The 20,878-nt window shown below is 33.1% G+C and overlaps 3 protein-coding genes and 1 long non-coding RNA gene across 4 annotated transcripts in view; 1 reads left to right on the top strand and 3 right to left on the bottom strand.

The window, feature by feature from the left end:
* The window catches only part of LOC149475251 (monocarboxylate transporter 12-like), a 33,416-nt gene extending 20,290 nt beyond the window's left edge, over positions 1-13,126 (bottom strand). The window contains exon 1 of the mRNA XM_089713584.1: positions 12,735-13,126. Within this exon, the coding sequence (XP_089569710.1) occupies positions 12,735-12,767 (33 nt within the window). The 5' untranslated portion in view covers positions 12,768-13,126. The remainder of the gene's footprint in view (positions 1-12,734) is intronic.
* Positions 1,632-4,438, bottom strand: LOC149475252 (uncharacterized). The gene has a single exon (XM_089713977.1). The coding sequence runs from the start codon at positions 3,368-3,370 to the stop codon at positions 2,534-2,536; it is 837 nt and encodes a 278-aa protein (XP_089570103.1). The 5' UTR covers positions 3,371-4,438; the 3' UTR covers positions 1,632-2,533.
* A 1,071-nt stretch (positions 13,127-14,197) lies between the features above and the next one.
* Positions 14,198-20,878, top strand: part of LOC149475253 (uncharacterized) — a 57,787-nt gene continuing 51,106 nt past the window's right edge. The window contains exon 1 of the long non-coding RNA XR_016318109.1: positions 14,198-14,340. This is a non-coding gene — a long non-coding RNA (uncharacterized LOC149475253). The remainder of the gene's footprint in view (positions 14,341-20,878) is intronic.
* On the bottom strand, positions 15,893-20,846 carry LOC149475254 (uncharacterized). The gene is made up of 3 exons (XM_089713636.1): positions 20,619-20,846; positions 19,930-20,052; positions 15,893-18,432 (listed from the first exon to the last, which is right to left on the bottom strand). The coding sequence occupies exons 1-3, from the start codon at positions 20,760-20,762 to the stop codon at positions 17,341-17,343; spliced, it is 1,359 nt and encodes a 452-aa protein (XP_089569762.1). The 5' UTR covers positions 20,763-20,846; the 3' UTR covers positions 15,893-17,340.

The following is a 20,878-nucleotide window of genomic DNA, read 5'->3' on the forward strand; positions in this document are numbered from 1 at the left end:
GGGTCTACAGCTGTCTCTTTGTCTCAATCCTACTATGGCCCGTACGCATTTTTTTTGCGCTATAAACACCTTTTGTCTATCACAAGATTGCCCCCATAATATAAGTCCATATGAGAGAATTGATGACACATATGCATGGTAAGCATTTAGGGCCGCCTCCATGGACACTGTGTTCCTTAGTCGTCTTATGACATAAACAAATCGGTTTACCTTGTCACATATGTATTCAATGTGCACATTCCATTTTAAATTTTCGTCCAAATGGATACCTAGAAACTTGTGGCTTTTTACCTGTTCTATGGTTTTGTTTTCATAATCAACTTTTAATTCGAATTGTCGACTATTTTTAGTGCAAAATTGGATCATTTTAGTTTTGTCAAAGTTGATTTGGAGGTTATTACTTTTTAACCACCCTACTATATCACATAATGCTTTACCTATTTCTAATTTGTAAGAAGTATTTCTTGCATTGCCTTTCACAATAAGTGTGGTATCATCAGCGAATAAAACTGCTTTATGTTTGGTTATGTTTGGCAGGTCGTTTATATACATGAGAAATAGAAATGGACCGAGAATACTGCCCTGTGGCACTCCGGAGCTATTTAACCTTCTACTGGATTTATATATAATTTTATTTTTGTTAACACATTTTCCTAGTTCGACATATTGCTCCCTTTCTCTGAGATAGTTTTCAATCCATTCATTCGCTTTACCTCTGATCCCATATTTCGCTAGTTTATATAAGAGCAAATTATGGTCTACAAAATCAAACGCTTTACTCATGTCCAAGAATATAGCTGTCGCAGCATTTTTTTCAATAAAGGCTTGAATAACTTCTTTTACTAAATCAAAACAAGCTAAGGATGTTGAACTATTTTTTCTGAAGCCAAATTGTTGTCTAGTTAATAATTTATTCATGTTTACGAAATTTTTTAGTCTTTCTACTACCACCTTCTCAAAGATTTTTGAAAACACAGGTATTAATGATATGGGTCTATAATTCGTTATATCAGAGGGATCCCCTTTTTTATACAAAGGTTTTACTACTGCGGTTTTTAGAATAGTAGGGAATATTCCTTGTTCCATAGATAAATTTATTAAGAAAGATAGTGGACTAGCTATACATTTGTTTGATATTTTCAATATCTTTGTACATATTCCATCAGATCCTACTGCGTTTGTATTTTTTAGTGATTGAATTATTTTAGAGACTTCTTCAACGCTAGTTGGGGTCAAGAACATTGAATTTAAATTATCATAGGTCAATGTTTTTTTAATGTCTGTCATATTAAATTGGAAGTTCGTCTGATTAGTCATGTCAATGAAATAATTATTGAATTGTTCGCAAATGTCATTAATTGAGGAATACACAATATTATTTATTTTAATCTCGGCTATTTCATGTGTATTACTGACTTCATTGATGTTATTTGATATCATTTTCCATAAAGCTTGGCCTTTATTCTTATTTTTGAGTATGTACTTAGCACTTTGTATTCTTTTAGATTTGAAAATACACTTTTTTAATATATGTGTGTACTTCTTGTAATTTTTCCATTTGTTCTTCTTATTATTATTTGAATATAAATAGTTTAAGTACAGGTATCGTTTCCGTACACAACATTTTTTTAAGCCCTTTGTTATCCAGTTTATGTTTGTTTTGTTTGTACTTATTTTTATCTTAATATATGGAAAACATAAATTATAAAATAAAGAATATAATTCATGAAATGCTCTGAAACACTCATTTATATCGTTAGATTCGTATATTTCCGAGAAGGTCAATGATGATATACATTCATTAAATTTATTTATATTATATTTGCAGTAGTCTCTCCTAATTTCAAACCAATGTGAATTTGTTTTTTGTTTACTAATATTTATTTTTATAAGTTGCGCTGTTTCATGGTCTGAAAGGCCAAGATGAATAACCTCTGCCATTACCCCTCTTTTTATATTGGTAGCTATCTGGTCTAAGCATGCTCCCTGTCTTGTCGGTGTCTTTATGTGACATTCAATATTAAAATTTTTTAGCAATGTATTTAGTTCATACGACAGCTTAGTATTTTTTAATATGTCGATATTCCAGTCCCCACACAATATTACCTTTTTATTGTTAACTGAAATAACTTGTAATAAATCTTGGAGCCTTTCAACAAAAATGTTAACATTAAGTCCGGGTACTCTATATATACAGATAACTATCGTGTTTAAGTGTTTTAGATAAATTCCACAACATTCAAAATATAAATCACAGGAATAATCCTTTAAGTAGTCTAAATTAGTGCATGGAATATCTTGTTTCACTAATATGCAAGTTCTTCCTCTTTTTTGCTTTCGTGAATATGATGAGCGCACCTTATAACTTGGTAGTTGAAGTAGTCGTTCATTTCCCATTTTTATAAAGGTTTCACACAAACATATGATATCTATCTGTGAAGTTGTATTTAATTGTGAAATTGCAAGATATAATTCTTCTGATTTACCAGTGGCGCCAGCTATATTTTGATGCAGAATTGTTAGATAATTTGTATTAGGAACGAAAAAGCTCATTATTTTCTGCTGGATATTCTGGTGGTGCACTTTTTGATGTATTATTAGTCTTATTTATTATTTTATTACGATTTTCTTTTTTGCTCATAGTGAAATAATAAGGAATTGTGCCTTTTTTTATTTTAGAGTTGCTCAAATTACTTTGTACATTTTGTAGTGTACATTGTTCTTTCAGGTTTTTGGCAATATGTTTAATATTTAAATATATTTTTTTATACTCAATACTGTCAATTTCGATATTCAATTTATTAGTTAAGTTTTCCAAATAATTTAATCCATAATTATAGTATTTGTAATTTCCATCAATATTGATATAGGTGCAATTTGTATGTCCTCTTAAAAATAATTTTAATTGTTCATTTAGTAATTTTTCATTTAAATAACGATTTTGTTTCACATTCAATACAAATATTTTATTGTTTTTTAATTTACATATAAAAGAAAGCAACCCTGAGATTAAGTTGTATGGATTTTTATCATTTGAACCTATTCCCAATACTATTATATCTTCATGGCTGATAGATTGAATTAACTTTTCACAATTATTTAATATTTCCTGGCTAGTAGCATAGGGTTTCGTTAGGCCAAATACCTCATATATGTCGTTCCATTTATATCTCCTTTTGTTATGCATACAAATTGATAGGTTTTTAGTGCGTTGATCGCCTATTATCACAATTTTACGTTTTTGGTGGTTCGTGCTGACATCTGTTGTGATAAGTTTGTTTTCAGTATTATATTTGTTAATGCAGGTAGAACGATTATTATTCATATTATCTTGAATGATCATTTGTGTTGTGTTTATACAGTATTTCATGGTGTTTTCGTTCAGCTGTGCAATTTTTTCTTGAGAAAGTTTTTGTTCTGTGCAAGTAAAACATATTTTTCTTTATTTTTGGATAAGTGTTGTGTATAAAATTGTTGGTGAAGCGCTTCAAAGGTGAGTGTCTTGGTGTCTTAAAACTTATATTCAACATTTGTTTTTTTAAAGGCGTTATATTTAACGTATTGCAGGATTTATTCAATTTATTGGAGTTAACTATTAAATTTTTCAAAAAGTCTATATTTTTTTCGTTTTGTTGCAATTTCATTTTTAGGTTATAACATTCTTCTGTAAGGCTTATAATTGAATCTTGCGTTGACGTAAGTTGCGTTTTTAATTGATTTAGGTCTTGAGTCTCGTTATATATTACAGATATGTCGGATGTTGATTTGTACCGGTCAGTCTTTGTAGAAAAATCTGAAGAGCTTGAGTTTGATAAACATGATGATATAGATTCATTTAATATAATATCTTGAAGGTTAGTTTCGGATTTTTGCTTTCGGAGTGGCTTTTTTCTCAATGTTATATTATCCATATTTATTTCGTAAAGTTATAGGATCAATTTAATTATTTATATAATTTAGCATCAGTTTCTTATCAATGAAAATCTTTATATTATACGGTACTTGTTTGTCGCTAGATGTCGTTTATTGCAATTGTATATTGCAATCAGCTGAGTCTTTTTCTTATGTCATTACACGTCAAATTTGTACGTTAATAAGATGAAATCTTTTTTGAAAATAACTTACTTCTTTTCCCTGTAAGGTTCTTGGGTTGATGTTATTTTGGTTTAAATATTCACTTTCCTGCGTACTTTTATCTCTTATAATATTAAGAAGTAGTTAAGCCAATATAAAATTTTATGTATTCCTCTTCTATACTGTCATTCTTTTTATTACTATATTTTTCACTTTAATCGTGTCTTCTTCACATAGATAACATTTGTACTATATATTTATAACTTATATAATCACTTAAACACTTTTTTTCCTAGTTTTTAGCACTTTATCTATTTTTAAAACTTTAAAATAAACAGAGCCGATTTTACGCATAGCACTAGCGCCATCTGTCCAACTGTCTCTCCCACCTATGGGCTAGTAAGTAGTATGAAAGTGCGCGCACGTAGCGACGCAACTCCCCATACAAATTGATGGGAGAGACAAAATAGTTGCGGAGACAAAGTTGCTCGTGCGCGCTAGCTCTTATTGAATAAATAAATGTTTGAGTTTAATAAATCGATAGCTATGCCATACTGAAACCCGTGACTGCACTCGCCTGGTACCGATTTAAGAAAACTATGCCATCCATACTAATATTATAAATGCGAAAGTAACTCTGTCTGTCTGTCTGTTACACAATCACGCCTGAACTACTGACAAATTTGCATGAAATTTGGTATAGATATATTTTGATACCCAAGAAAGGACATAGGATAGGTTTTATCCCGGAAATCCTACGGGAACGGGCTTTTCTCTGAAAACGCGGGCGAAGCCGCGGGCAGAAAGCTAGTAGATAATAAATAATATACTAGTAATTATACCTACTAATATAATGAAGCTACGCAGTTTTTTTGTTTGAAAGAACTAATCTCAGGAAGTACTGATTCGTTTAGACTGGAATTTGACCCACTAAACAAACAGATTTAATTCAAGCCTTGTACACTTATCAAGGATCGGTGGCAATACAATAATCACATGATTTAAAGCGTGTTTTTATAACATTACTAGATTTCCGCCCGCGGCTTCGCCCGCGTTTTCAAAGGAAAAACCCGCATAGTTCTTGTTCCCGTGGGATTTCCGGGATAAAACCTATCCTATGTGTTAATCCAAGTTACCCTCTATATGTGTGCTAAATTTCATTGTAATCGGTTCAGTAGTTTTTACGTGAAAGAGTAACAAACATCCATACATCCATACATCCATACATCCATACATCCTTACAAACTTTCGCCTTTATAATAGTATAACAGTATTTAGTTAGGTACTTATTAATTTAATACACAGAGTGGTTCTCATAAGGAAGGTTTAAGAATAATAATATGTTACATAGCATAGGTATGCTAAGAGACAGCGGGCGAAGCCACGCGCAGAAAGCTAGTCGCTATCTATCATCACTACTATTTTTCAAAAAATAATTTACTATATGCAACTTTACAGAAATAGAAAGAAAGAAAGAAAGAAAAACGTTTATTTAATGGCACATAGCCTCACACGTACATAATTCAAAGCAATTTATACAATTCTTATATGCTACAATACTAAAATACGTCGAATCACGCGTGGTAGGGATAAGAAAAAGATGGCGCGTAACGGAAAAATATCACGCGTAGCGAAAAAATGTTACACAAAATTTTTTTCCAACCCCGTTATAAAAGAAGTTTCACTTCAATAATGTATGACTAGTTGTAACCGGTTTAGATCAATACTGCAATACATCCTTGCTCATGCAATCGATACGCAGGGCGGGCGGAACCGCCTTGTGGTAGGTCAATGAATTACGTCATTTGCGACACAAAGGTGTTAATCAACTCATAAATTATTCGAACACGAAACCTTTTTATGTTAAAAGCCGATTTTTAAATTTAAAACTTATATGTATAATTGTATAGGTATTAGGTAAGAACCTACACCAATACAGGGTCCCACTATTGGAACAACATAAAAATGGAAATTATTTATTGTAAGAGGGTAGTTTGATAAGTTCTAGGAATACGATGACTCACTATGTGACTCATCACTAACTTCGTATCTGCAGAATTGTCCAATCGATATAGTTAATGCATTAAGTTGTATCATTTCCTTTGTCTTCTATCTATTCAGAAAATAGAAAATTTAATTTCATGTAAAACTGTAACAAATTTTTATCTATACCATAGACCAATATCCTATCCTATTAATATTATAAATATTAATAGGATAGGATATTGGTATATAAAAAAAAGTTTGTAGTTGTAAGTTTGTTGCCTATAAAAAAAAGTTTGTATGGATGTTTGTTACACTTTCACGCAAAAACTACTGAACCGATTACAATGAATTTTAGCACACATATAGAGGGTAACTTGGATTAACACATAGGATAGGTTTTATCCCGGAAATCCCACGGGAACGGGTTTTTCTTTGAAAACGCGGGCGAAGCCGCGGGCGGAAAGCTAGTTGGTCCATATGTCTATACCTACTAATCTTATAAAGCTGAAGAATTTGTTTGTTTGTTTAAACGCGCTAATCACAGGAAATACTGGTCCGATTTGAAAAATTCTCTCGCTATAATAGACTAGAGTAGATAATTTTTGAAACAAAAAAAAATCGCAGTCGGATGAAACCCATTAGAAAAGGAGGGAAATATGATAAAAATGTAAGGAAAAATAAATTACGGTCAATCCGAGTTCGGGAAGCGGGAGGGGGGAGCTTTCAAGAGAAAAAAATGGTTTCTCTCGATTTCCGACAAAACTACAAGTCCTATAGAAAAAAGTTCAATGGCAAAGTTGTAGGTAATTAAAAGTTCTACAGCTTTTGTATTCACAATTTTTTCACATAACCTAAAAATTTAGGTGAAAAATTCAAGAAACCAAGTTTTTGGTCTTTTATTTCTATCTACTTCAAAATTTATTTTTTTTCTACGAAATTTGGTGGAAACCTACTTTATTATGTCCCGAATACACTGTAATTTATTTGATTGAAAATATTTATTTTTTCGCCTTGTTTTGAATTAATACCAAAAAAACAACCTAATTTTCAATCGAAAAGTCACCCGTCAAAATATCAGCTTTTTTCAAAAACTTGGGGTGCCTTTTATTCATTGAAATCTCTACTTTTTTATGATGTAAAAAAAAAAAACACCACCATAGTAAATGTTCCCAGGAAATGCATACAAACAGTCTGAAAATTAGCTTTTACCAAATCAGGCACACTTCTCGAACTACCTGTAATGTTTTTATCGACATCATTTTGCTTTTGAATATGCTGTAAAATATTAAACTTAGAACAGATATTTATTTTTCTTTTGAAATATTACCGAAAAGCCGATACAAGAGAAGATATAGAGTTCAAGAAGTGTGCCTGATTTAGTAAAAGCTCATTATCACACTGTTTGTATGCATTTCCTGAGAACATTTACTATGGTGGTGTTTATTTTTTTTTACACCATATGAAAGTAGGGATTTCAATGAATAAAAGGCACCCCAAGTTTTTGAAAAAAGCTGATATTTTGACGGGTGACTTTTCGATTGAAAATTAGGTTGTTTTTTTGGTATTAATTCAAAACAAGGCGAAAAAATAAATATTTTCAATCAAATAAATTACAGTGTATTCGGGACATAATAAAGTAGGTTTCCACCAAATTTCGTAGAAAAAAAAAATTTTGAAGTAGATAGAAATAAAAGACCAAAAACTTGGTTTCTTGAATTTTTCACCTAAATTTTTAGGTTATGTGAAAAAATTGTGAATACAAAAGTTGTAGAACTTTTAATTACCTACAACTTTGCCATTGAACTTTTTTCTATAGGACTTGTAGTTTTGTCGGAAATCGAGAGAAACCATTTTTTTCTCTTAAAAGCTCCCCCCTCCCGCTTCCCGAACTCGGATTGACCGTAATTTATTTTTCCTTACATTTTTATCATATTCCCCTCCTTTTCTAATGGGTTTCATCCGACTGCGATTTTTTTTATCTTTTCATTATTTTCAAAGGCTTCTACCCCAGTCTATAATATATCATTAGCATTACATTACACCAAGAAGCGCAGCTAGTAATAAATATTTGCACAATAAAATGATTTAAATAGGCGACAACTAAATATCGAAATCACTAGATCAAATTAAACTTTTTTTTTAGAGAGTTTCGGAGTCTGAAAGGGTAAGGCATAGAATAGCTTAGTTTTAAAGACTTCTCAATCAAAATCTCGAGGATGCGAGTAAGAGTATGGTTTGGCGTATGCCGTTAATCCATACTATATACCGGCCTTACTAATAAAAAGTTAAACAATGGATAAATTTCTACAATTTTCTACCATAGCTTTGTCCTGCTCTTGCTCACATGAAACGTCAATCATAAAAACAAGACAGGTTATTGCAATAACTAATCCATTGCAAAGCGAATGGGTAAGTAACATTTTATTAGTAAGACCGTAATATTATAAATGCGAAAGCAACTCTGTCTGTCTGTCTGTTACTCAATCACGCCTAAACTTACTTACTTCAACGGCGCAACGACCCAAAGAGGATCTTGGCCTCCGACAGCAAAAGTTTCCAGGTTTCGCGCCTTAGCGCCCTGGTGTTGAGGTCTTCTACTTGAAGGATGTCCAGATCTTTTTGGACTTCGTCTCTCCAACGGTGACGAGGTCGGCCGACGGGGCGCCTACCGATCGGCTTGCTCATGTACACCCTCTTCGCAGCGCGATCGTTTGGCATCCTTTCTAGGTGACCGATCCATCGAAGGCGGGCAGCTTTTGTCTCACCAATAATGTTGGGTTCACGAATGAGATCTTCGATGTCTAGATTTTTCCTCATTCTCCAAGTTCCCTCATCAGTTTTTGTAGGTCCTAAGATTTTCCGATGTATTTTCCTTTCCGCAACTAAGAGCTTCTGTTCTTCTTTCTGGCTTAGTGTCCACGATTCGCACCCATACATAAGGATTGGTCTAATAATGGTTTTATAAATTTTGACCTTTGTTTTCCTGCTTATAATCTTGGACACAAGGATTTTATGGAGCGCTGCTGAGCATCTTAGTGCGTTTTGGATGCGGATATCTATTTCGGCTTCTCGGCGGTTAGTATCCGTAACGGTGCAACCTAGATATTTAAAGGAGTCTGTTCCTAGGTATGTAGTATCTCCGGTTACCAGATTTTTCCTACACACTCTGGTATCTTTGTACCTTTTCATATGTAGGTATTCCGTTTTTTCCCCGCTTATCTTAAGGCCAATCTTAAGACCTTCCCATTCTAGTGTCTTAGCCATTAACGTAAGATCTTGTTCACGTTGTCCTAGAACGCCTAAACTACTGAACAAATTTTCATGAAATTTGGTATGGAGATATTTTGATACCCGAGAAAGGACATAGCTACATCCCGGAAATCCCACGGGAACGGGAACTATGCGGGTTTTTATTTGACTGCGCGGGCGAAGCCGCGGGCGGAAACCTAGTAATAAATAAATAAGACGAGCATGCAATAAACAAATAAGTTATTTCAGGTTTTCTGCACATTATTCACAGCATCTATCACGGTATCACCATCTATCTATCATGCAATTGGTGAAGGAAAACATCGTTCGGAAACAAGCGTGTCAACTGTCATAGAACTAAAAAATTCGACAACATGTGATATTTGCAAGTGAATTTTAATGATATTTGGCTTGTTGCTCTTTTTAGTTGCTCCTCAGTAAATTATGTTCGTTTAAGTAAAAAAATACTGAGTAAAGTTTTATATTTGCTATGCAAATAGGTCATGGTTTGCGTATATACCTACGTCCATTAGTTATTTTTAACAAAGAACTGCGTCAAGTGACGGCGTGGGCTGAAGTTAAGTATCTAATACTAGCTGTGCTCCGCGGTTTCACCCACGTGGCTCCGCTTCTGTTGATCTTAGCGTAATGATATATAGCCTTTAGCCTTCCTCGATAAATGGGCTATCTAACACTGAAAGAATTTTTCAAATCGGACCAGTAATTCCTGAGATTAGCGCGTTCAAACAAACAAACTCTTCAGCTTTATAATATTAGTATAGATCAGTTATTTTTAACAAAGAACTACGTCAACTGAAGCCGTGGGCTGAAGTTAAATAATAAATATCTATGTTACTGGAATATTCTGGTTAAAAATGTTGTTATTTTTGAGATGATAACATAGTTGCATATAATATTCATTTAGTGTCTTAGAGCATTAAACCAGTGTATATGTGTACTTTTTTATTTTTATGATTTTTCTAATTTGAGCTCAATTAAAAAATTATTATTAAATATTTCGCTTTTTTGCCGCTTGGTTGCCTGGCAGAGATCACTGCTTAGTGATAAGGCCGCCAAATGTAATACGTCCTTCTCGTATGGTACGAGTATCTTTTTTTATTGTTTTTTGTTATTTAAGTAATGGTTGTATTACAATTAAGTGTAATAAAATAAAATAAAATAAATAGTTAAGTAGGTAAGTATTTGCTTAATATCTTCTTCTTCTCTTATATATAAAAATGAATCGCAAAATGTGTTGGTAAGCGCATAACTCGAGAACGGCTGAACCGATTTCGATAATTCTTTTTTTATTATATTCCTTGAAGTACGAGGATGGTTCTTATGTAGAGAAAACATAAATATGTACCACGGGCGAAGCCGGGGCGGACCGCTAGTTTCGTAATATTTTTTGAGTATCATATTATATTCCATCATCTAAACATTAAATATGGGAAATAAACGGTATATTGGTCCTTATTCTAATATTTTATTAAGTAACTAGCTTATCGCCCGCGGCTTCGCCCGCTTCGTCTAAGACCTAATAAATTATACATATATTAAAACCTTCCTCTTGAATCACTTTATCTATTAAAAAAACCGCATCAAAATCCGTTGCGTAGTTTTAGAGATTTAAGCATACAAAGGGACATAGGGACAGAGAAAGCGACTTAGTTTTATACTATGTACTGATAATTAAGTTCGTAATAAATTAATTATTGTTTACATTTACAACAATGCCTCAAGACAATACACTCTCAAAAAATCAGTTAATGTATGTATCTGGCTTAAACCAACTTAAACAATGACGTCCGCGTCGTTGAAATCATATGGCGATAAAGTACAGTAAAATTTGAACCTTTGTATACTTAAACGTTTTGTGAGCATTAATTTAAAAAAATTGAAACTAAATCTATACGAATACCTATTATAAAGCTACAGAGTTTGTTTGCTTGAACGCGCTAATCTCATGGACCACGGTTCCGATTTGCAAAATTCTTTCGGTGTCAGATAGCCCATTTATCGAGGAAGGCTATAGGCTATATCATCACGCTAAGACCAATAGGAAAGGAGCAATGCGGGTAAAACCACACAGCACAGCTAATAGTCTCATCGTAAGAATTATTTAAACAAAACGGAAGATTTTACTTCCTTTGCGTATATAAAATAACTCTACCTATAGTTTTAAGTTTTAACCGACATTCCTAAAAGCTTTCTTTGTAGCGTATTTTCACAAAGGTATCTATGACACATATTATAAATTATCTGTGAATGTTTTTTCTTTTCTGTCTTGTTTATTTTCCGATAAATGTATTTTTAAGACAAGCGAAGAAGGCTTGAGCGCTTGGAAGCGATTTGAGCTTGCATATTAAATTGTGTCATTAACAAGTACCTAAGTAACTATTAGTAAGTATATTATTTTACCTTGCTAGAAAAAGTAATCTTTATAAAAACTTTAAATAAAAATACACAACGCATTGAGAACCTCCGTCTCTTAAAGATGTTAACAAGAACATTATAGAATATATATTTAAGAATCAATTTCTTAAAATAAGATCCTTTAATAAAAAAAGTGCTCTTTACAACTATAAATTATAAAAAGTACACTATGCATTGAAAACATTCGTCTTTTTAAGGTATAGTTAACAAGAACATTATAGAATACTAGCGGTCCGCCCCGGCTTCGCCCGTGGTACATATGAAAAATAATTTGGAAAATCCAAAAGTGCACGCCTCATAATTTTTTTTTAATAAATATTTATTAATTATTATTTTTGTTTATTTAATAACAATTAAACCACATCGAATCAGACCCTGAAAAATGAAAGGGTTCTATTCCTGAGCATACTCAAGCGTAAGAGAAAAAAAAAGACTCGATTAGTAAAGTATTTCGGTCGCTATCGTGTTATCAAGAAAAAGGATCCGCACATACAGACACACGGACGTCCAAGACAGAACTTTTTTAAACTGTTTTTTAACTAGTTTAAATAAGAAAAATGACATCAAAAATATCATGAACGTTAAAAATAGTGTTTTTTCTTAATATGTGTGTGTATGTATTATCTTACAAGTGCAATGTATGATACATAAAGACATTTTAAGTTTTAAAAATCAGATGTTTTGCGCGAAGTGACAGTAGTACCCACCTCAACGCTTCGCTTATGAGGCGTGCAATAGATGTTGGCCGATTCTCAGACTTACCCGATATGCACAGAAAATTTCATGAGAATCGGTCCACCCGTTTCGGAGGAGTATGCAGACTAACATTGTGACACGAGAATTTTATATATAAGATATAATAAAGACTCAATTTCCTAAATACGATCACAGAAAGAGACAACCCAAATGAACTGAAGTGACCCCGGAAGTATATAGATATAACTATTACTTATCTATGGTTTTATCCATAGTAGAATTACTTAACCAACCTTATTATACACGAACTCCCGTGGCAAAGACATTTCTCAATATCAGGAGGAGCTGGCGTAGTACAAATATGATCTTCCGATTCCGTCGACTCTAATTTTCTACCGAATACGGTGAAAACCGTATGAAACATTGGTCTTACAATACTAACACTGTTCAAAGGTTTTTCACTTGATTTTCCTTACAATTTCCAAATAAACACGTAAAAAATTACGGACACATCGCGGTCAAATAACAAAATGTATAAATTTTTAGCGTATCGCCTCGCAACAGTCTTTCGAGTGACTATTTTAGCACTAAATACGCATGCGTAGCAGAAATCAATATCAATGTTACCATTCCCACAAAATCTAGAATTTTTTGTCTAGACTAGGCTGTTGTTTAATGCTTCTTCTTTTTATGGCAAGGAAACTAGGAGCGTAGTTTGACATGCAAGTCAACTATTCTAAAATTACCTATGCAGACCATACTTTTTAATATTATAAATGCGAAAGTAACTCTGTCTGAGTGTCTGTTACTCAATCACGCCTTAACTACTGAACCAATTTGCATGAAATTTGGTATAGAGATATTTTGATACCCGAGAAAGGACATAGGCTACTTTTTACTCGGGAAATAGGATAGGTTTTATCCCGGAAATCCCACGGGAACGGGAACTATGCGGGTTTTTCTTTGACTGCGCGGGCGAAGCTGCGGGTGGAAAGCTTGTGATATAATATAATTGGCTATAATCAAATAAAATATATGCTTCGTTTGAAAATAAGCAAATAAAACACTTTATTAAAATAAATTCATGTAATTATTGTATCATCACCGATCATATCATCACCGATACCTAAGTGTACAAAGTTTGAATTAATTCTGTCTATTTAAAGTGGGTAAAATCGAGTTTAAAAAAGTAGTTAAATATAAACAAGAAGCATAAACATAGAGATAAAGACTAAAAAATCTCTATCACTTATCTTGGCAAATCAAAAAATGTTCAGTTGTTTTTAAAAATGACAAACGCTACGTCCTGCGCAAAGAGCTTTGCTATTTTCGTCAATACAATTTTCTTAGGTAATTGTAATATTGGTATCGAACCAGCCCCCCTAGACAAGTGGCTAGAAAAGTTCAATAGAATAAGAATAGATAAGAGAATAGATAATAGAATAGATTATGAATGTATGAGATTGACGTTTGATTACGACGACGACGACGATTGATTACGTCAACGGTCAATCTCATACATTCATAATCTATTCTATTGAACTTTACGCTAATAGAAAGCCACTTGTCTAGGGGGGCTGGTTTGGGAGGTTTGGGAGGGTAGCTATTTTGAATAGTATACTTATTTCAATTGAAGGAGGATGACAAATTGTTCATTAACTATACAATACCACGTTAAATAAAAATAATAATAGTTTAAAAAAACTAAGAAAACACGCTTTTAGTTCGGTTTTCTATAAAACGCGTGTTTTTTATTTTTTCAAATTAGTGTATTGTCATCGGTCCTTAATAAATCTACAAAGTTTGAACGAAATCTGGCCGTTTAAAGTGGGTCAAAATCGCGCCCAAAGAAGTCGGTTACAAACAAACAAACATACAGGTGAAGCTAATATAAAGCGTGTAATTACCTTAGTTGAAACCTAAATCTGTAATTTTAATTTTAATCTTAAATTAAAAAAATAGCATACTTAATTTCTAGTTTAATTTGAGGGGTGGGCGCAGGTATCTGTAGCACAGTTTATACCTACTACCACAGATACCGGAGTACCTCCTATTTTATTGTAGAACTAGCGGTCCGCGGCTTCGCCCGTGGTACATATTTACGTTTCGAACCATCCTCGTACTTCAAGGAATATAATAAAAAAAGAATTATCGAAATCGGTTCAGCCGTTCTCGAGTTATGCGCTTACCATCACATTTTGCGATTAATTTTTATATTATAGATTTTTCACATTAATTTATGATATTAACTATAGGTGTAAATTGTTTATGAAATGTGAATGTAAATAAATAAATAATTAAATCCAATTTTGAAACTAACGTTTAAAATTCCAATATTTATTCGCTCAACTGAGGCTTTGCTTATTCTCAGTGTTTCAGTTTATCTCATAGGTAAAAATTCCCTATAGATAGAGGAAATCTACCTCATATGTCGTATTTTTTAAATCTTCTTATATATAAAATTCTCGTGTCACAATGTTAGTCTGCATACTCCTCCGAAACGGGTGGACCGATTCTCATGAAATTTTCTGTGCATACCGGGTAAGTCTGAGAATCGGCCAACATCTATTTTTCATATGTACCACGGGCGAAGCCGGGGCGGACCGCTAGTAAATAAATAAATAATTTGGAAAATCCAAAAGTGCACGCCTCATAATTTTTTTTAATAAATATTTATTAATTATTATTTTTGTTTATTTAATAACAATTAAACCACATCGAATCAGACCCTGAAATATGAAAGGGTTCTATTCCTGAGCATACTCAAGCGTAAGAGAAAAAAAAAGACTCGATTAGTAAAGTATTTCGGTCGCTATCGTGTTAACAAGAAAAAGGATCCGCACATACAGACACACGGACGTCCAAGACAGAACTTTTTTAAACTGTTTTTTAACTAGTTTAAATAAAAAAAATGACATCAAAAATATCATGAACGTTAAAAATAGTGTTTTTTCTTAATATGTGTGTGTATGTATTATCTTACAAGTGCAATGTATGATACATAAAGACATTTTAAGTTTGAAAAATCAGATGTTTTGCGCGAAGTGACAGTAGTACCCACCTCAACGCTTCGCTTATGAGGCGTGCAATTATTTATTTGCATTTAAACATGGTATTTTTAGGTGTTATAACTTACAATTTACAGTATGTTTCTGTTATTAAACAGCATGCAAATTTAAATTACTTAATCGAAAAGAGATGAGAAAGCAAAACTTTTAAGCTGAGACCGCACTACGGTTTTTCCCCGAGTTTTTAAACTGAAACTCAAACATTTATTTATTCAATTAGACTTCTTCTAGAAGCACTTTTGAATCGTCATTACATATTTTTTTACATTTACCACCGATTCGGAAAACAGTAAAAAATACGAACCTAACCTAACCCAAGGGGGTGCCCTTGTCCAAACCAAAAATTACTGATTACGAATTTTCGGCATATTACAAAATGCCGACCGTTTGTAATACGGCGGATTATACAATCCGACTGCGACACATACATATATTTTTAATCATTATTATAATGAATATCAATAGAAGACACAAAATGTTCCCTATTTTTGGGTAATATTGTTTATACCTTACCTATAGAGCTGAAAATATACATATATGAATGATGTAACAATGTATAAACTGAATTCAGAGCATTAAAAATTGTTTATCTAATCTTCTAATTCTAATCTTTTAATTCATAGAAAATGAAAAACTGCAAATAAATTCAATTTATTCTGTCCACAGTTTTTAGACACACTTAAATCTAATCCATACTAATATTATAAATGCGAAAGTAACTCTGTCTGTCTGTCTGTTACTCAATCACGCCTAAACTACTGAACCAATTTGGTTGAAATTTGGTATGGAGATATTTCGATACCCGAGAAAGGACATAGGTTACTTTTTATTACGAAATATGTACCACGTGCGAAGCCGGGTCGGACCGCTAGTATATATTATAAAGGCGAAAGTTTGTAAGGATGTATGGATGTTTGGATGTTTGTTACTCTTTCACGTAAAAACTACTGAACCGATTACAATGAAATTTAGCACACATATAGAGGGTAACTTGGATTAACACATAGGATAGTTTTTATCCCGGAAATCCCACGGGAACGGGAACTATGCGGGTTTTCCTTTGCAAACGCGGGCGAAGCCGCGGGCGGAAATCCAGTAATAATATATTTATATTAAAAACACACTCAGCAATGAGAGAAAATTATATATGTACATAATATTAAGTAGATGACATATAAATAAATTCCTCCTGGTTTGATTAACTAGCTGCGCTCCGCGGTTTCACCCGCGTGGCTCCGCTCCTGTTGGTCGTAGCGTGATGATATATAGCCTATAGCCTTCCTCGATAAATGGGCTATCTAACACCGAAAGAATTTTTCATATTGAACCAGTAGTTTCTGAGATTAGCGCGTTCAAACAAACAAATTCTACAGCTTTATTATATTAGTTTTTTTTTTAAATACTAAAACCGACAAAGGAGCGGGCGGTGTACTGATGAATTTTGCCGGCCGTTGAATTCAATGACTCTTTTATACTAGTAGACGCGGCATACGCCAACATCATTGCACTAAAAAACAGCGTAATTAATACATACCTACTTACTAACGCATTATCACCAATACAGTTGTTCTCTCTTTCACTCTCACGCACGAGACATAATACATGTCTCACTCATGTACTTCGTAATAACAACTGCCGATTAAAATATAAAAAGAACGTCCAACCACGACGCTGAATGGTGCGTGACTAAGTGAAACTCGGGCACTTAGCTGAGTTTTTTCTTGCCAAAATAGAGAGCGGGTAACGTATCTAGCTTTTTTATATATCATAGGTTGAATTAGTATAGAAGTATAGATACATATAGATTTTAATTTTATTCCACATCACTCCATCAAAGACAATCTTTCGCCAGCAAATCATCAAACGACGTTTGCGTTTCCGCCGAACAATATCTCAAAATTTCATCTAAATCCAACGTCTGCGTCTCCGTTGATATACAATTAGAAAAAGATGCACTCGAAGTAGGAGACACCCTTTCGTTTGCTCTAGTTTCATATAAGCAAGGACACGTTTGTGTTTCTTTTATACTCAAATCTGGGGATTGCGTCTCTGACGTTATCGTTTCTTTGTTTGAACGTATCAAACCAAACTCCACAGGAAACGTTTGCGTTTGAATGTCCGATAGTGACACTGTTTCTGAACAGAATATAGAATCTTCGCTTGTTTGTGATTTTAAGGATAGAAGGTCTTCAAACACGGTCTGTGTTGATATCTCGTCTTTTTTTGTCTCGATTTCCGGTTGCCATGACAACGTGACGTCATTCTTTATACTCTCTTCTAGCGTTTGAGTTGCGAACGACCGTTTTGGACTATCGCACATGTAATCTAGTAATTTTTCGTCTGTTTTTGCTTTTTTCACTTCTGTTAGTGATTCCGATTCTTTTTTTTCCCTTTTTCTCTCGTTTTTATACTGTGTGTGTAAATCTGGATGCTTTCTCATCAAATGCACTAATAATTTATCATTGGTCGTATATTTTTTGTCGCAAATTTGACACAAGTACACGTAATTACACGTTTTTATGTGTCTGTTGTAGTCTGTATTCGTCGAGAATTTAAAGTTACATAGATTGCACGTAATATTCTTTTCTTTATGCACTTTATTTACATGCTGATTCAAAAACTTTCTGTTGCTAAAATATTTATTTTTATTCGAGTTTATGTGGTACGAACATTCTGTAATACTACAGTGAAACCTCTGTTCGATGACAAATTCTTGGTTCCTTTGATGTGATTTCACTAAATGGTTCAAAAGATCCGTTTTCTTTAAGAATGTATCGTGACAACTGTGCGGGCATGGAAAGAATATCTTTTCATTTGTATTTGGCGCAACAATAGTAATGATTAACTTATTTTCCTGCATAATAAAGGAAACTGTGTTTTCTTGAGGTATATCTTCTTGCAGATTTTGTATGCACTTCTTTTTCTGGAAGGAAAATAAATGTTAAAATAAATAAGAGATATTTTGAAATTCATACTAATATTATAAATGCGAAAGTAACTCTGTCTGTCTGTCTGTTACTCAATCACGCCTTAACTACAGAACCAATTTGCATGAAATTTGGTATAGAGATATTTTGATATCCGAGAAAGGACATAGGCTACTTTTTATCCCGGGAAATAGGATAGGTTTTATCCCGGAAATCCCACGGGAACGGGAACTATGCGGGTTTTTCTTTGACTGAGCGGGCGAAGCTGCGGGTGGAAAGCTAGTGTGATAATAAATGAGATATATCAAGATGTATAATCGTTGATATACAATAAACAACTAGAATAAATAGTTCAAAAAAGTGTCCGAAGCAAAACTCTGCCCACATGTATTAGGCAGTTTTCTATGAGCTATAACATTGGACTTTGAACATTACTGCAACAAAATAAGGTACTAAATTGAATGAATGGTTTATATAGTACCAAGTACCAACTGGACATTTTTGACAACATATCTTGTTTTTTAAATTTAAACAGGATCAGATTTTTGGCCTAGCTAATTATTTATTGTATATATATAAAAAAAGAGTTTTTTATCTTTGATAAATGAATAAATAATGTAACATTAACATATTACACACAGCAATTTTAACAATTTTAGTACCAAATCATATTTATAACTAGCTTCCGCCCGCGGCTTCGCCCGCGTGGTGATTTGATAAAAGGTAGCCTATGTTCTTTCTCAGGGTCTAAGGATTGTCTGTGCCAAATTTCATCAAAATCGGTTGAGAGGTTTAAGAGGGAAAGCGTAACAGACAGACAGAGTTACTTTCGCATTTATAATATTAGTAGGGATTATTACAAATACACATACAATTTTGATTTTCATTAAAATTAAGAAATCATTTATCAATTATATTTTTTGTTTCATATATCATATCTATTAAGGGCTGATTTTTCAATCCTTGGTTAAAACTTATTCGTCGAATCTATACTAATATTATAAAGCTGAAGAGTTTGTTTGTTTGTTTGAACGCGCTAGTCTCGGGAACTACTGGTCCGATTTGAAAAATTCTTTCGGTGTTAGATAGCTCATTTATCGAGGAAGGCTATAGGCTATATACCATCACGCTACGACTAACAGGAGAGGAGCCACGGGGGTGAAACCGCGCGGAGCGGCTAGTAATATATAAAACTACCATTTTATAAACATATTCTAATTACCCGTATTGGATAGTTTACGTGACATTTTAATATTATTGTGTAATACTTTATTGGATGGATAAGTTTTATACAAGCATTGAAAAATCAGCCATCTTCTCTTATATATAAAAATGTGTTGGTAAGCGCATAACTCGAGAACGGGTGGACCGATTTCGATAATTCTTTTTTTATTATATTCCTTGAAGTACGAGGATGGTTCTTATGTAGAGAAAACGTAAATATGTACCACGGGCGAAGCCGCGGCGGACCGCTAGTATGTAAATAAACTCACTTTCACTGTATCCCTCAGTAATAAATCTGATTGTTCACACTGTTTCTTAAAGTTACTGCATCTTAATAACATATCCTCACAAGACATACATATCGAGTGTGATATACCTTCTATAGATGAGACCTGAAATAAAATTATGTATATTATATACTAAGTAACAATCTAATAATAAAAGCTATATAGTGGATCTATACTAATATTATAAAGCTGAAGAGTTTGTTTGAACGCGCTAATCTCAGGAACTACTGGTCCGATTTGAAAAATTCTTTCCGTGTTAGATAGCCCATTTATCGAGGAAGGCTATGTTCTATATATCATCACGCTAAGACCAACAGAAGTGGAGCAATGCGGAGCACAGCTAGTAAAAGATAGAGCTGTTATTTAGAAGTGAAACTTCAATGCGCGTTGAGAGTAAAATTTCAAGTCGCGTCATTGCAATACCTTCACGTCATAGAGTAAGGCGACGATTTTGGTATCTTTGAATCTTGATAAAACAAACCAACAAACTCTTTAGCTTCATAATATTAGTATAAATTCATATAACTCATTTGCTTTTTAATTTGATTGACTGTAAGACAGATTTTACATTGTTTTCCTTATTAAGTTCTAGACATATTACACAGACTGCATTTTAAATATTAAGAAAGTATTTTCTATAATCTACTTGTTAAATATAAACAACACCATACCATTATGTTTGTCAGCTTATAAAAATCTTGAACAAGCCCCCATTCCATCATGTTCTTCAATACACCAGAAGTAGATAGACATGCCCGGCACACTAAATTCAAATCCTCGTTGGATAAATCTGGTTTAGAGTAAGTATCAGTCATTTTTAAAATAATATTTTCATTTATTTATCAGCTTCAATCTGTAATCAGAAAAATATTTTCGAATTTCGTGACATTTACTTGACAGACGACTCACGACAGTTAAGGTTAAAATGTTG

Source organism: Colias philodice, chromosome 31 (assembly GCF_061535455.1).
Source record: "Colias philodice isolate Cphi_HAF_F1 chromosome 31, ilColPhil1 Martin Lab GWU primary, whole genome shotgun sequence".
In the NCBI taxonomy this organism is placed as follows: domain Eukaryota; kingdom Metazoa; phylum Arthropoda; class Insecta; order Lepidoptera; family Pieridae; genus Colias; species Colias philodice.